The sequence below is a fragment of the Malurus melanocephalus genome, unplaced genomic scaffold, assembly GCF_030028575.1.
Source record: "Malurus melanocephalus ecotype Western Australia unplaced genomic scaffold, MMel_1.1 scaffold_146, whole genome shotgun sequence".
NCBI classification, from domain to species: Eukaryota; Metazoa; Chordata; class Aves; order Passeriformes; family Maluridae; genus Malurus; species Malurus melanocephalus.
In genome coordinates, this window is record NW_026623378.1 from 1,704,572 (window position 1) to 1,719,646 (window position 15,075).

General features: G+C 38.4%; 1 protein-coding gene across 1 annotated transcript in view; it reads left to right on the top strand.

The window, feature by feature from the left end:
* The window catches only part of GRID1 (glutamate ionotropic receptor delta type subunit 1), a 255,289-nt gene that overhangs the window by 158,702 nt on the left and 81,512 nt on the right, over positions 1 to 15,075 (top strand). The window contains exons 3-4 of the mRNA XM_057371418.1: positions 4,535 to 4,588; positions 14,311 to 14,481. Coding sequence (XP_057227401.1) covers positions 4,535 to 4,588; positions 14,311 to 14,481 — 225 coding nt within the window. The remainder of the gene's footprint in view (positions 1 to 4,534; positions 4,589 to 14,310; positions 14,482 to 15,075) is intronic.

Below are 15,075 nucleotides of genomic sequence, written 5' to 3' on the forward strand. Positions count from 1 at the left end.
TGGTGAGCAAGTTGCTGCATTAAGGGGTTAAATCGTGTTAAATTGTGGCAGTTGGCCTGAGATTTGGTTTTGAGTTCTTCCAGTGTCCCTTACGACAACCTTTCCAAATTATTTCCTAATTGTGAACTCCCCAGTTTGCCTTTTGTTTTGTTTGTTCTTTATGGAAAATTATGATGCTCTTTATCCTGACCATTAAGGTAAAGGATGTGCAAGTAATAACTTTGGCTACTTTGATATCCCTCCCAGCAAAACAGGTGGTTCTTTTATATCATGGAATTCAGGGTGGCAACCCTTGTTTCCAAAAATTGAGACACAAGAGGAACGTTTGTGTTTGCATTCTGCAAGACATTTCCTTCTAGGATCCCAGGGTTGGTTCCAGGGCTCCCAGCCATTGCCCTGCCTGCTCCCCTGGGTGCACAGTGAGGACACAACAGGTTTGTAGCTGTGACACTGATGCATGTCATTCTAAACTCTCAGCACATCCAGCTGTGGCTGGAACACAGCCTGCCAGCTCTGTTTGAGCACCCACAGCATCTCCTCTCGCTTGTGTCCATCCCTGCATCCCTTTTTGTGCAGCTTTTTGCTGTTTACAGCAAGGTGCTGATGCTGGCAGAGCAGCCAGGTACTGTGCAAAAGAGCCTTCCCTATAGTCACAGCCATTATATGCTTGGAGAGGTTTGCAGTTACAGACTTTTTGAAAGGATTGTTTCTGCTAGTTTTGTTTTGTTTTGTTTTTTTTTTTTCCTCTGCAGAATTATTTCTGAACATAGCAGTATTTATTGCTTACTTTCCTAACTTCTCCTTTTAATCTTTCAATTGCCATTAGATAAAATAATGAACCAAGTTACTTGTTCATAAAGGCAATGTAAATATTTGTTTTGCTCTGTATTCTGATAAAATAATGTCATGGATTATTGGCAGTAAATTATTTTAARGTATACATTTAAAAGTAAACAAAAMTATATATGTGAAACTATCTTTGATTATTTTTCAAGAGGCTTCTTATTCTTTCTTYTATCAGTGTTGCTATGAGATCTGAAATCTTTAATACTCGTATTCTGATTTTCAGTGTCTTCTTATTTCATTTCTGTTGCATATGCTTTCTACTGAGAAATTGTAAACAGTTTTTGACATTCACTGCTTCCCTTCCCATATTCCAATTCTGGCCCAATTCTGGTARTATCATTTATATGTTGTCAGTTATAGTGGTCCACTGAGCGAATTACAACTCTCTTGTTTGGGCTCTGCACTTTACATTTTGCTCTTCAAAGGTAGTTAGGGAGGAAGGAYGGCACAATCTCAAATCCCCTTTTTTTCCAAATTTGTAGAAGTTGTTTGCTACTCTGAGATAAAACAAATGAAAGATGGATACTCTTTCATTTCTAGGATGCTGTTTATCTCCAAAGCAGATTTTATATTTGATAGAAATATTGTGAAGCATTGCTCCCAAGTGTCACCTAGACCCTATCTACATAGAAAGTATAAAAAGAACTAGGACATTTTGCACCTCTATTAATAATTTTTCCATAAAAAAACTATAACATATTTTAACCCCTGAATCCTTCCCCAATAGATGGCAGAGCCACAGTGATCACTCAGCCACAGTGATCTCACAGATTCATAGCCTACTTTTTTTATTTAGGGTACATTTATCAAATAGGATGGAATAGGTCCTTCAAGGATATTTGAAGACAATTTTTTTTTCTTTTCGAATGGATGGGCACAATCTCAAATGGCAAGGTCCTGAACAGCTTGAATAATTAAAAATGTGTAACTATAATCTCCCAAGTGCTGATGCCTTTTTCCTCTTTAAAGTGAAATTACAAACATTAATTTCTTTCTTACTTTGAGAATTCACAGTAAATTTCCTTGTGATAACACAGGTCTCCAGGACCTTGCTTTTCACACTGCTTAACTTTCATGAGCCTCCAGCAATACATTCGTGCTATCAGAAGGTTGAAACCTGAGAACTGTATTTAATAGGTTTTTTTTTAAGACCTTTTAGGATGGCAAGTCTGTAAATATGGCACAAAATGCAAGATATTTCCACTCCCTCCCAGCATATTTTAGTTTTGAGTAGTGGTTCATGTCATGTGTTGCAGTTCTGAGAAGATATTTAGAGCCATTTAAACTTGACTACCTTTGGTGATGTTTCTAAATACATTTCAAGCTATTAGGATGCAGAGCCATCGGCTCTGTAGGAGGAGTGCTGAATGGTCTGGCACTCTGATGACTAAAGATAACCTAAATTTAGGCAYCTCATTTAAAAAACTTTGGCCCAGATATGTGAACCCAGAAGAATGAGGTACAATAATTCATTGCAAATTCCCTGGCTCTTGCGTCTCCCCAGACTGAGCATTTATTCATACAAATTGCTCTCTATTGCAGATGAATCACAAAATGTAGCCAGTGCAGTAACTCTGCACCTGAGCATTCTTTAATTCTGCTTTGCTAATGCTCACAGCACTTTGCTTTTTCTCTGTACCTTACAGCACCTGACTATTTTGCCTTTGCCTGGATATGTTTGGGAGGTGAATAGGGAGAAAATGTACATATTTTTGCCCTTGTGCWCATTGCTGCTATCTTTCCTAAGAGCTGCTGTTCCTCAGTTACGTGGTCAGCTACATGTTCCTCCCAGCTTAAAAGAAGTGCAAGGGAGGCAATTATCAAGGGGGCAATTTTTCACTGCATGTTTAGGAGAGGATTATTTTGTCAGAAGTGTTATCTCTAGTGTTTCTCATGTGCTTTGACACCAGGTTTYGTTGTTTTCCTATAATGCTCTTTACAATGATGAAGAGAATTCCTGTATCCTGTCTGTGATGATTTTCCTCTTTTGACGAGTTTGCAGTTTCTCTTGGGATTTTTGTCCCTTTAAAGGAGTATTTCAGCTTGGGGACATAAGAAGTGGATGGAGTTCTGTGTGTTGTCCACAATTTTCTCCTGTGTTTGTGTGGGCTACACAAATAATCAAAATTTAAAAACATAGTTACTTAGGCAAGTAATTTATACCTTTTTTAAAGACACAGTATAAGCTAAGATTAATGTTAAAAATGCTGATGTTGGCTACTCAGCAAAGTTTTGCTGGGTTTGGATATCCCTTAAACTATATTAAGGATGGATCTCTTGTCATTTCACTGCAGCCTTAGAAGTCGTGGGCGTTTATTCTAAGCCAGTCATCTGTAGTCAGTGTCACAGGAGAAGGTGATTCATCCCATCTGACACTAAATATCCGAGAGGCTTATTAGGCAAATGTGTTCTGAAGAGAAAGGTGGTTGATGATGTTCCTGCTCAGCCCAGTGCTACAGTCTACAGAGCCTCTCTCTGTATCAGTGCAGTCATTTCTGAAATAGARGGTGGAAATTATCCAGGTTAAAAACCAGGAACTGGAAGTATTTTGTTCATCTGTATGTTTGGGTTTTTTTAACGTGGTTCRTTTCAGTGATTCATAGGGCCATTTATAACAGAGAGATAAGAATACCTGTTGGATAAATGGGGTCATACTGGCACAGAGGAAAGAAGTGGCTGAAGGCAGCAACATTCAAAAGCGTGTAATGAACTGCCTCCTGAAATACATGTGTGACTGTTTTATTAGGGGAGATGAACACGCAGCAGTAATTGTTTAACCATGTGTTGAGCAGGATATTAACAATATCACAGGCAGYGTAGTGTGCACCTCTCCATGCTTGCTATCACTTTATGAGACTGTTAAGTGTCTTTAAGGGAGCTTATCCATATCAAACAAAGGGGACAGTTAGGAACTTCTGTGAATATTGCCAGATCCTTCTGCTGAGGCTCTCTCTCAGTAAAAGCAGTGCAGTATTCCCCCAGTGGGTTATATGTATATGGATAAATATGCAAACTGCAGAGATGGGCATTTTTTAATATCATGAAGTGATTTATATTATGTATTTATAATATTTTATACTATGTAGTGATTATCCAAGCTCATACCAGGAAGACAAAAAAAGTGTCCGTGTAAATCATAACTTTGTCTTGGGCCTTATGTAAATACAAAGAGAGGAAGATGTCTCATATAAACATACGAACTTCACTTGAGCATGTCACTGTCATGTTTTTAATTAAATAGGTTAGTTAATAGATAAACTATCAGAGCTATTATATGCCAGAGACAATGCATTTTGGGAGGCATATAGAAAAGAAACTCAGCTGAGTAGGATGCATTAGATACATCACAGAGAAGTTAGACCTCCTGAACTACATGTTTTGTGTGCAGTTATTAATCACAGGATCCCTCATGCTGATGCACCCTACCCAGTATGCTTTTGGGGTACACATACATGGTCAGGGTCCTTTGGTTTAGGAACTGAAATCAGAGAAAGGTGTCTACCACCAACTGGATACTGTTCCATGAAGCAGCAGAGGAAGAGATGAGAAGAACTGTTCTGAAACAATGACAGTAGCAATGAAAACAATTAAAATGAACTTTATAGTACATTTTTGTATAAGTTCTTTCTGGACTATATTTCCCATGTTTTATTTATTTTTATTATTATGTTTCTTTTTATTTTTGTAGGCTGTGGAAACCAACCTTGCATCAAAGGATAGTCACTGGGTCTATGTAAATGAGGTAAGAAAGTCAAAAGAGAAAACACAGCTTGCTACATTCACTCATCACCATCTTTTGCTTCACATGTTTTGACACACCAAACTGAGCATACATGGAGCATTTTTTCTTTATGAATGGCACAAGGTTTAAACTCTGTGGTGTCATTGCTTGTCTGTYTTAGTTGAATTGGCATAGGTTGAACACCAGAGATCAAGATAAAGCTTCCAACGCACCTCAGAGCAGCTGGGAGACTTTATTTTTACTTTCCTGCTGACACCATTTCATTAGCTATTTAGGAAGCAGAGAATATCTCAAAAGAAATCTCAGATACAGGCATTTCTCTGCCAGAAGCTCACCCTCCACTGCTGTGAAAGCCTGCACACAGATGCCAGGAAAGAGCTCTGAGTCTGCTCATGAGCTTAGTCCACTCAAATATTGCAATTTATGGGATACACAGGCTTTCTCTGGTGCAGAACTAGAGAAATGTTGGTGTACTGGCCAAGATCCAGAATAGCTTAAAATCAAACTGTGATGTTTCCCCTCGGCAGCAAATGGTATCCTGTCCTGCTACAAAGATTATTTATTTTACCTTAGTGCCCAGATGCCCTGATGGGAATCTCTTCAGATTCATATTTAAAAAAACAATGAAATGTTGTACCATATATCATAATTTATAAATCACCTATAAATGGCAGTATTTTATACTACTGGTTTTAATAAYGATTTGTAAAAGATAGCAAAACACTTAATTTTAAAAGAACAGTGTTCACTRTCTTATTTTTATATTATAAATGCATAGCCTCTAATTTAATGGCCAATTCCTCTGTTAATTTCTCACTCCTTTCTTTGCACTTAGCTAATAATTTTGAATAGGCAACTTTTAATAATAACTATAAATTGTATTGTGTGGCATTAGACAGGCTCTGTAATTAAATAGGGGTTAGGGAAAGCGAGTGAAATCCCTGCTTGTAAAGGCTTCATAAATTCTTTCTAGTCCTTGTTACATTTAAGTGCCTCCTGGTTTGTCAGCTGCTGTAATGACCCACTACAAAACATCAGCAAGATGCCCAGAGAGTCAGTGTTTATATTCACATAAAGATAATACAGTGCATATTTCCCTAAACATTTATAGAGARGGAGTGTGTGTGAATTTTTTATTGCTGCTGTTATTGTTCAGATGTTGAAACTCACTTCATGAAGGCTGAATCTGTAACATGGTGATAAATGCCTTCAGCACTCGTGCACTAACATGTGCATGCACGTGCACACACAAACACACCACACAGGGTGTCAGTTCTGCTTCTCTGTTGGAACCTTTTTTTTTTTCTCCTATTTGGCTAAAGATTGGGTAGGGAAGCTGTGAAGGCAGCATGTAAATTTGGAGTATAACTTTCTAGCGAAAAATTTTAGCTCACATAATTTACAGAAATCTTAAAATGCTATTAAATTCAAATAGACAGTTACAGAAACTTTTTAGACTCATGAGACTTTGGAGAATTGTTTGCAGGCAAAAGGAAGAGGAAGTATCCTGGAAGTATTCTTTCACAGGAGAGTGTTGGTCTTCATGTGTGTGCTTAAAGCCACTGTGAAAAGAATTGGGCATCCCCATGGATGCACCTATAGAAAGATGAAGGTTGCAAAGGGAATCTGCTTCTTGCTTAAGTGTGCTTTCCCCCATGCTAGCAAGAGGACAGACTGATCCTGCTTTCCATGTAATGTTTCCAGTTGGCAGTAGTGGGAACTGCATGAATGTTTGATGGAAAAGATGATGCTGGTTCTCGCTGTGATTTGCAGAGTGGAATTAACTTTTAATTCCCAGCAGTCAAATCAGCTCTTTTTGATGTATTTCCCCAAGAATAGAGGTCCATTATGCAAATGCACCAAAACCTATTTTTTGTCCAGGCAGATTAAGGACCCTACTCCTGCCTGTTCGTCCTGTGTGCCCTAATGATCCCATTACAAGGAAAGAGAGGTGTAGRTCTGACTGGTTGAAGGGGCAGTAGCAGAAAGAGAACACAGGGACAATTTTTTCCRTTGAGGTTCCTTGCATGAAGAGCACAGGCTTTTCAGGCCTTTTGCACTCCAGGGAACCATTTAAGGGCCTTGCAGAGCTTGGCCTGCTGAGATTGACCAGCCCAAAGCACCTTCTCCCAGTGTGCCGGATCTGTCTCCCACTTCTCGTCAAGACAACGAGGATCTGACACTTGGATTCACCTTGCTATAGTAAGAATGACTACATAGCATGGCATTATTTCAATAAGAGATTTTATTATCTTCCTACTTTAATTAAATCTTTGCTCTCTCTGTACTGACAATCCAATAAACATTTGTGTTTGGGTTTTTTTTCCTTTGTGCACCTTCCCATTTGGTAGAATTGGAGTTAAGTTTTAGGGATAGAACATACTTTATCACTTTTCTTTGGTGAGCAAGACCACCAAGCTTTGGTTGAGCTAACTTAAATCTGTATGGCTGATAAACTTATTACACAGCCAATGAACAAGTCTGGAATATGAGCTGATCTTGAATTACACAGCTATACTGACCAAATCCTGCTTGCTAGTAACCCAGGTCTGTGCTGAGGTAGCTGTTCAGTTTGGATCCATTGCTGGTCAGAAAGGATCTGGTCATCTCTAGAAAAAGGCTGGTGAATTGGGAGCTGAATTTATTTTGTGGGTTTGGAAGGCTGAAACATTATCTGTCAGGTTTTCTAAGATAAGAGAATACACGGGGATTGGTCTTTTCAGGCAGTATCATACCCTCATATATCCTCTTTGGAGCCAAAGGCATAAAAACCTTACTGCTTTGAAAATATATATTTGTGTGTCCACTTTTCTGGTTTCAAACATGTTATGTGTCAAAATTGCAGAGCTGTCAAAAGTAATGGAGATTAGAGGGGGGAAAAAATGCATTTCTAACCACCCACCCCTGATTTATTTTTCATCATCTGCACTTTTATTTTTATTCATCTAAAAATAATAAATCATCCCTTGCTTTCATTTAGGTAGYAATTCTACCTCACTTCTGGCTTAAACATGTGAAGTAGCTTTTTAAAAGCAAGGATACTTGTGATTTCTGTATAAATGCATGAGCAAACAGCTCTCCCAAACAATGAATACTACAAGCTTAGCTGTGCCTCCAAAGCTGTCTTTGACCGTGTTAGGAGCTGTCAGTGACTTGTCATTTTGGCTCTATGGGACATCTGTTAGAACATATCTGGTGTTCTGCTTGAACCTTTGCTCTTTGTACCTTTAACGGTGAAAGTGACCCACCAGCTTTGAAAGGTCTGTGCTGCTGCTTCTTTTGGCATGACTGGCACAGTTGCAGACGGCCCCTGGGATATTTTTATAATTATTTCCTGATTTTTTTTCCCTAGTTTTCTTTATTATTTTTATTTTTCTCCTATTTTTCTTTCCCTTTGATACCTGGCATCAGGCATCTCTGTTGGCTCCTCATGACATTTTTCATTCTCCCCTTCTCTTTCTCTGCCTTTTCTGAGAAAATGCCGTGCCTTGCCCAGGGCATGTGTCTGTGGGAGAGGTACAAGAGCAACACTTGAAACTGAATTTGGATGTGGTTGTACAAGGAGCAGTGCTCCAGGAGCCTGTGGCTGCTTCTTTATTAGCAGCAGCAGTAGGTCCAAGGGTATAAAYAGAATTAGAAACGGTATTTTTCTGGGACATTTCATAGTTTCATATGCAGATTCACTGCCTATACTTCTTACAGAGCCCTTTACTTTTGGTGGTAAACATGAATGTGTGGGATTTGAGTTGACTCATGGTTGATTTCCAGTCATCACAGAACTCCTCCTTCTGTGTCTGCTACTGAAGAAGCTGGAATGGCTGGGTTTGATTAGATCCTGTCAGCCCAATCCACCCTCAGGGCCCCCTCAGTGGTTTGACYTAGCCAGGGATGAGCTGAGCATGGCATTTCTTGATATCAGTCATTTGTAATGGAGGATTATGTTGTAACTGCGTGTGGTTTTGATAGAAGAGTGCCTGGTAATGGATTACATTCCATTTTGTGTTTTAAAAATAGATTTAATTGTAAGGTATAAAAAATGTCTGAAAGCTAAAGATTACAGCTCCTTCCTTTTTGACTACAGTTTTTATTTAGTGCTTTTGCATTACATTGATTCTCATTGATTCAGATCAATCAACAACAGAGCAGATACAAAGGAGCATTTGTTATTAGCACAAAATAACTTCTTTTTGAGTTTTAGAATCRCCACATTCTGTACCATAAGGACTAACAAATGCTAAAATTCAATATTTGCTTTAAATTCTCAAACTGCAACTATGGAAATAGTGAGGAGCACTAGTAGAAATTTCATTACATTCATTTTTGACTGTCTAAAAGATCAGGTACTCACTAGAAAGCAAAGTCCTATGGGGTAAAGAAGTCTTCCTCATAGGTTAAGTGCCTACYCCTGTGGGTATTTCTCATGACACAACGGTTTAAGAAGTGAGGAGGTGTTCATAGGGACTGCACACTGAATTTCTGTGTTCCTGCATTTCAACATAGAATTTCATCTTTTCAGAGKAACTAGAATCTAAGGTTGAAAATGGGCTCATTTCTTTATCTCTTAGAAAAACTTGTGCCTTTATTTGTCCTATTTAAAAGCAAACAAAAATCAAACAGCTTGTGCTGCAACATGGTGGGGTGGATAGCAGAAAGGTAATTTTTTTTTGTTTTTAATGTCTCTCGCAAATTCAGAGATGCTTAATAGATAGAATGTGGTAAACCAGCTGATCCTCATGTACTAACCTGAGCTTAATAACTGGGGTTTTTWAACAATTATCAATAGCTTTTACAGTGCTAAACAATAACACACTTAAAAAAAAAAATCAGGGACCAGTTTGTTATTGGTGGAAATCTCTTTTCAATAAGAAATCTGAAACCAAGAGCTGTAGAAAGAGAGTATTTTATATGAATTCCAAGTCCATAGGAAAGCAAACTATTCAGTAATGAGAAGACAACTRAAATTCTTGTMAGCTTTAATTGAAAAAYAAAACTAAACTGATTAACACCCATWAATGKTTGCTTTTGAATATTTTCTCTYTTTAATACAGAGTAAAGATCCTGATTTGAAAAGGTTGKAGTCAGTACGCACAGAGAAATTACTAAAGCAAATGCAGCTGTAATGTATTTGGTGAAATTCTTCCCAGCTATGATGATACTTGTCAGAAAAGCCCTCTTAGCTGAGAAGGAGAAGGGAAGAGTGAAGTAGGAAGAAAAGTTCTTGGAAGTTTTTTTGCAGGAAAAGTAATAAAAAGATCTGTAAATATAGCAAAAGCACACATTTCATCAGTGGCAAGAAGCCTTAGACAGGAAGTTAGAGTGCTAAGGGACTTGGGGAAATCTGAGACATGTGGAGATGACATTGTCCTCATCACTTGAACACCAGTCAAAAATTTTAGACAGCAGTTGACCTTATTCTTGCTTTTTGGACAGATGATGCTTTCCAAATGATGCTGGTGGTGCTGCCAGCAGATTAATTTATAGATCTTCAGTGGACAGATGAAACTTTCCCAAGCTCAACCTTGGTGATCAGTCAGAGCACAGTGCAGAAAAATGGCAACTGATGCTTTTTTTTTTCCTTTCTCCTCTCAGAACATTCACTCAAAGCATCTTTCTTGCTAATCCTTTTCTGGCCTTGAGCTCAGTTCTTTTTCCTGCTGTTTTCATAGGTTTCTCTTCACCACTGCTTCACTGTCTATAGCAGGTGGTTTTCCATATGAGGGACAAGAAAGTGTCCCATCAACACCCTGATGTGACATRTTTCTTGCTTTCCATTTCCATCCTGCACCTCCCTTGCTTCTTCCAACATTTGTTTTCTTTCCTTTCACTACATCAGACATGCCCAGTGTGTTTGTAGTTACTGTTAGTTTGTTCTCAATTTGAGAATCAAATGGCTTCTCAGATGTCACCTGGGCACTTCTTTATTATTTTACCTGATAATTTWTTTTTTTTTAAAGTTGAGGAAAATGAGCAGAAAATAGAACAGTAATTATCAGATAAAGTCTATCTCTGCAAGGTACTTTTTTCCCCAAGGGCAGCATGTAGGAAGTGTTAGATAATGAATGATGAGCAGAGTTTTTCTGGTGCATGGGTGTAGAGCAATACTGGGAAAACTCACTTTGGAAGGAAAAAACCTTATGAATAGARTGGTTTTTATAAACTTTTTTTGGAAATATTTTTCTGGAAATGTCTATGTTGTGTGCATTTTGGGTGATTAACAGCTAGGYCCTGTGTACATTTTTATGGCCTAATTTTTCCTTGGGTGGAGCCGGGGTTGTCTGATAGACTGGGCTTCAGCTCACTTTTTCTCTTCATACGGAAAYGCCTAAGATTATTTTCTTTGTTTCATTTTCAAGCATCCATCTGTGTAATGGTAGTTGTGTTTATTTTGATAACCAGAAGTTYGTAAATCTTTAATGCTTCCCCATGTCTTACTCTTTCTTGGAAAAAAACAGACCTTTTAATGATCATTTATGAATGCAAGTGGGGCAAGCATTCTAAGATATTCTCAAATTATACAAAAATACACTGTAAAAAAAGTGTAAAAATTGAATAGAAACAAAAGGAACACACTGTGGAAATTTTATAAAAATTTAGGAAATGACACATTTCAATGCAAAATRTAGTAATTTGCAATTACAATTTATTCTAATTGTATCCCAGGTACTCTATATTTATTACTTGCCTAAGGAAATCTCACTTCRCTCCTTTTGGCCACTATCTTTAACACTGCAGCATTTTTATTTATTTATTTATTTTCACAAAAAATCTGGGGATTTACTTTCCTTATAAATACTTGGAAGTTATACATAGACATGAGACTGTGTTGCATATGAACCTGCATCCTGCCCAAAGAACTTTGTAGGGTTTAGATTTGACCTAATTGTAATGCTGGGGAATTGTTAAGAGTCTCAGTCAGCTAGAAGCAAAGTCATAGATGAGCTTTGATGAGTTGTTTTATCAATGAATTCCACACTGAAATCAGTGATAGGGTTTTTTGTTTGTGTTGTCCAGCTTTTAGTAACTATTATTTTGTGTGCTTTTTTTTTTTTTTTTTTGCCCATGAGAATAACTTTTTAGTATGGAAAAATGTTCTGTTAAGTCAGAGGATCTTTTCCTGTACAGGCACTCACTGTGATCTGAGAAACTTATCTGGACACCCAGTGCAGAGTTCATATATCTAGAAATAGAGCTAATWACATTAAATTATGAATATATCTCTGTAGAGATTTTCAGGAGCACTGGGTGCTACTGAATGTGTGGGAGGACAGTGAGGATTAGAGTTGGACAGGTGATTGTGCACACTTGAGTTAGGATGTTTTCTGTGGTAAGAAAAGTGGATGGTGTCCTTTCTGTAAAGGATTCATCTTTTTATTTATGTATGTGTGTGTGTGTGTGTGTCTGTTCATGTGGGTTGCAGAGAAGCCAGCATAGTGTAAATATTGAACAAATCTAACTAGAAGGTAGGCTGTGGTGAACCTTCTAGAAGAWCAGCTATTTGAATGGTATTTTCTGGATTTTCAACATGTGTTCATTTATAGATGTAAACTGTGCATTGAGGGWTWAAAATAACTCAACAGTATTGATACYACTGAAAAAAAAATCCAAATAAATMTCTAGCTTGTCTYCATCCTTGTTCTCATTGCTGTTCCATTTTATCCTCCAGTTTTCTTGGGGATGTGTTTTCTGGAAATATGTTTCAGTTCTTTAAATTATTAATGTCATTAAAATTTATAATTTTCTGTCATTACCTCTAGGAAAATAGAGATTGTAATGTGAAGCATAATTGTCTCATTTTGCGATTTGTGTTATGATAGTTGAGCACAACYAAAGTGGATTTAAGTATTCCCCTGAGCAATTGATGCGGTATTGCAAACTAACAGAAGTTCTGTGTGTGCAGATAAATAAACAGATAAACCAATTCCACAAATCACCAATATCTGTGTTTCTGAGACATCTCTGAAAGGCTGTGTATCACTTAGAGGGGACACAAAATGTGGTGTGAGCAGAACTGAAGGTTTGGATGATTTGTGATTCCTTTTTTTCTGTTTTCAGCTGTTTGCTCTGAGTGTGCCTACCAAGGGATGCAGCCTGGCAGGTTATGAGTTAAAGCTGTGCCATAAAATTGGCTCCTTCTCAGTCAGACCTGAGCTTAGACACAGCGTGTGGTTTTAACGCCCCTCAGCTGCACAGAGGGGAAGCTTGCAGGGGTCTGCAGAGCCTGTGGGTCTGCTCCTCTGTCTCCTTGCAAGGCTAGAAAATGCTGCCCGGCATTTTCTGTTAAGCCTCAAAATTTTTGTCTTCTATAAGAACATACTTGTTTTCTGATTTACTGTTTTCATGCCACCCCAGTTGGTCTGTCATTAATGCAATGAATTTCACCTTCTGCAAAGTTAAAAATTCATGTTCCTGAAAAAAGATGGGAAATTGGCAAAGGAGCACTAAATTGAGCCAAGGTACAGTATTAGTCAGCCGTAACAAGTAATTATTATAACCCCATGGTCATTGCACTCGCAGCTTGACAGTGAAAATGGCAAGAAAACAAATTATCTTTTTTTCTTGAATGTTATATGTCCAGGGCCAGGTTCAGTTCTGCTGATGCCACATGCCAAGGTGTGGGCCCTGTTGGCCAAGCTATTGCAGCCCCCGGGCACAGGAGGGGCTGTGAGAGTCCTGTGCAGGCTGTGCTGGGGACGGGCTGGTGGCACCTGCACATGCTGCTGTGCCTCTGCTGAGGGGCTGCCATGTGCAGCCTGCCTGGGGCTGAGTGCAGCCACTGCCTGCCTTTCCTCACAGTCAACTCCTGCCAGCAAGAAAACATCACAAGCTGCACCTTGGTTATGATTGCAGGATCAGCYGAGCCTGGGCTTTTCAAACGGGGGTAAAAAAGGAGGGTTTGGTTTTGTGTATTTCTTTAAATGCAAAATGTGTCAAGTGTGCATTTGATCAGGCTTCAGTCTCCCTACAAGAGCAGGAAATGCAGGCTCTGTCCCAGGATGGATTAGGAGGTTGGGGCATGTGAAGGTTTGACAAGAAGCTTTACAAAGTGTGAAGCCTGGGAAGAAGAGCAGCTTGTCCTTGAGGTCTCCTTATATCATATCCCAGATTATTCTGTGTGCAGAAACTGATGTTCCTAAATGTGTCAAATCTCTCCATAAAGTTTCTCCTATTTTTTATTTCCTAATACTGACAACCTCAAAAGCCTTCCTTGAGTCATTATCAGGATTAGTCTGCAGAAATGATCTACTGTTCTTATGGGAAAAGTGCTTTCTTATTATGTTGTTCACAGGTGAAAGAGCCATATTTCCTGAAGACTCTTATGTTTTTCAATTGTTATTTTGTCCTGAGGATATAGTGAAGGTCTAGTCTGTCAAACAAAAATTCTTTCTATATAAATTTTGTTCCAAGGCTCTTTATTTTTTTCCTTTATAAATCTATYGAGACCATTTTGGTGCTTTTCTTCGAGGAACTGCATCTTCAAAATCGTAATGTTACTAAAATAGATGGTACTGTGTTAGGCTGTGTTCTTTTGTTTCTGATGGTGTATAAAAAATAGCTTTGTTGTTATTAAACATGAAATAAAAACATTTGGGCTAGATTAAGCTTGTATATCTGTAACATTTCTCTCCTGTTGTATTTTAAAATCATTTAACCCGTGATGAAAAAAAATATATAAAATGTCTGGACAAATACATGTTTTTCAATGACTGTGTCTCCATTCACAGGAAATCACTGACAATGAAATATTGGAGCTGGTGCATAGTGCTCTGGGGAGGATGACAGTTATCCGGCAAATTTTCCCTCTSGCACGGGACAACCAGAGGTGCATGAGGAACAACCACCGGATATCATCCCTGCTTTGTGATCCACAAGAAGGCTATCTTCAGATGCTGCAGGTCAGTAGCTGTGCACAGCACTGGAAAGTCCTCTTCAGGAATTTGCCACAGATCGTTTTCTTTGGCTGTATTAACTCAGAGGAGGAATCAAATGAGTACTGATAAATCTGAGGATGTAACCTTTGGTCAGCTTTTCTTGAGTTTATTATTTATTTTATTTCGCAGGACTAAGTGCTTTAGGTGTGACGTTATGTCCGTGAAGTATCAGCAAGTGGTTTCGTTAACACAGAGATGATTTTGCATATTTCATTCTCTTTCATTCTATTTGAAAAGTACTGTGCCACCATAGTCTTGTGGTATTACTGCTTGCTTATTGCATTTGTGCTTATTAGACATCTGTTGTGAAAGAGTTAATCAGAACTCGATAGGTATTGGGCTCTGGAGCATTTCATATTTAGGTAATRGACTGAATCAAGCTGATGTGTTCAGTCTGTCCCTTTTCAGTACTTTTARAAGTCTTCAGCAGCTGATAATTGTCTGAGCGTGAGAAATACGCACGGCTAGTTCAAGTTTTGGATCTTCGTTACACATTTGATTCTGGTGTTAGCAACATCTTGACACTTCTGGGCAATTTATCCCAGATACCAGAATTTT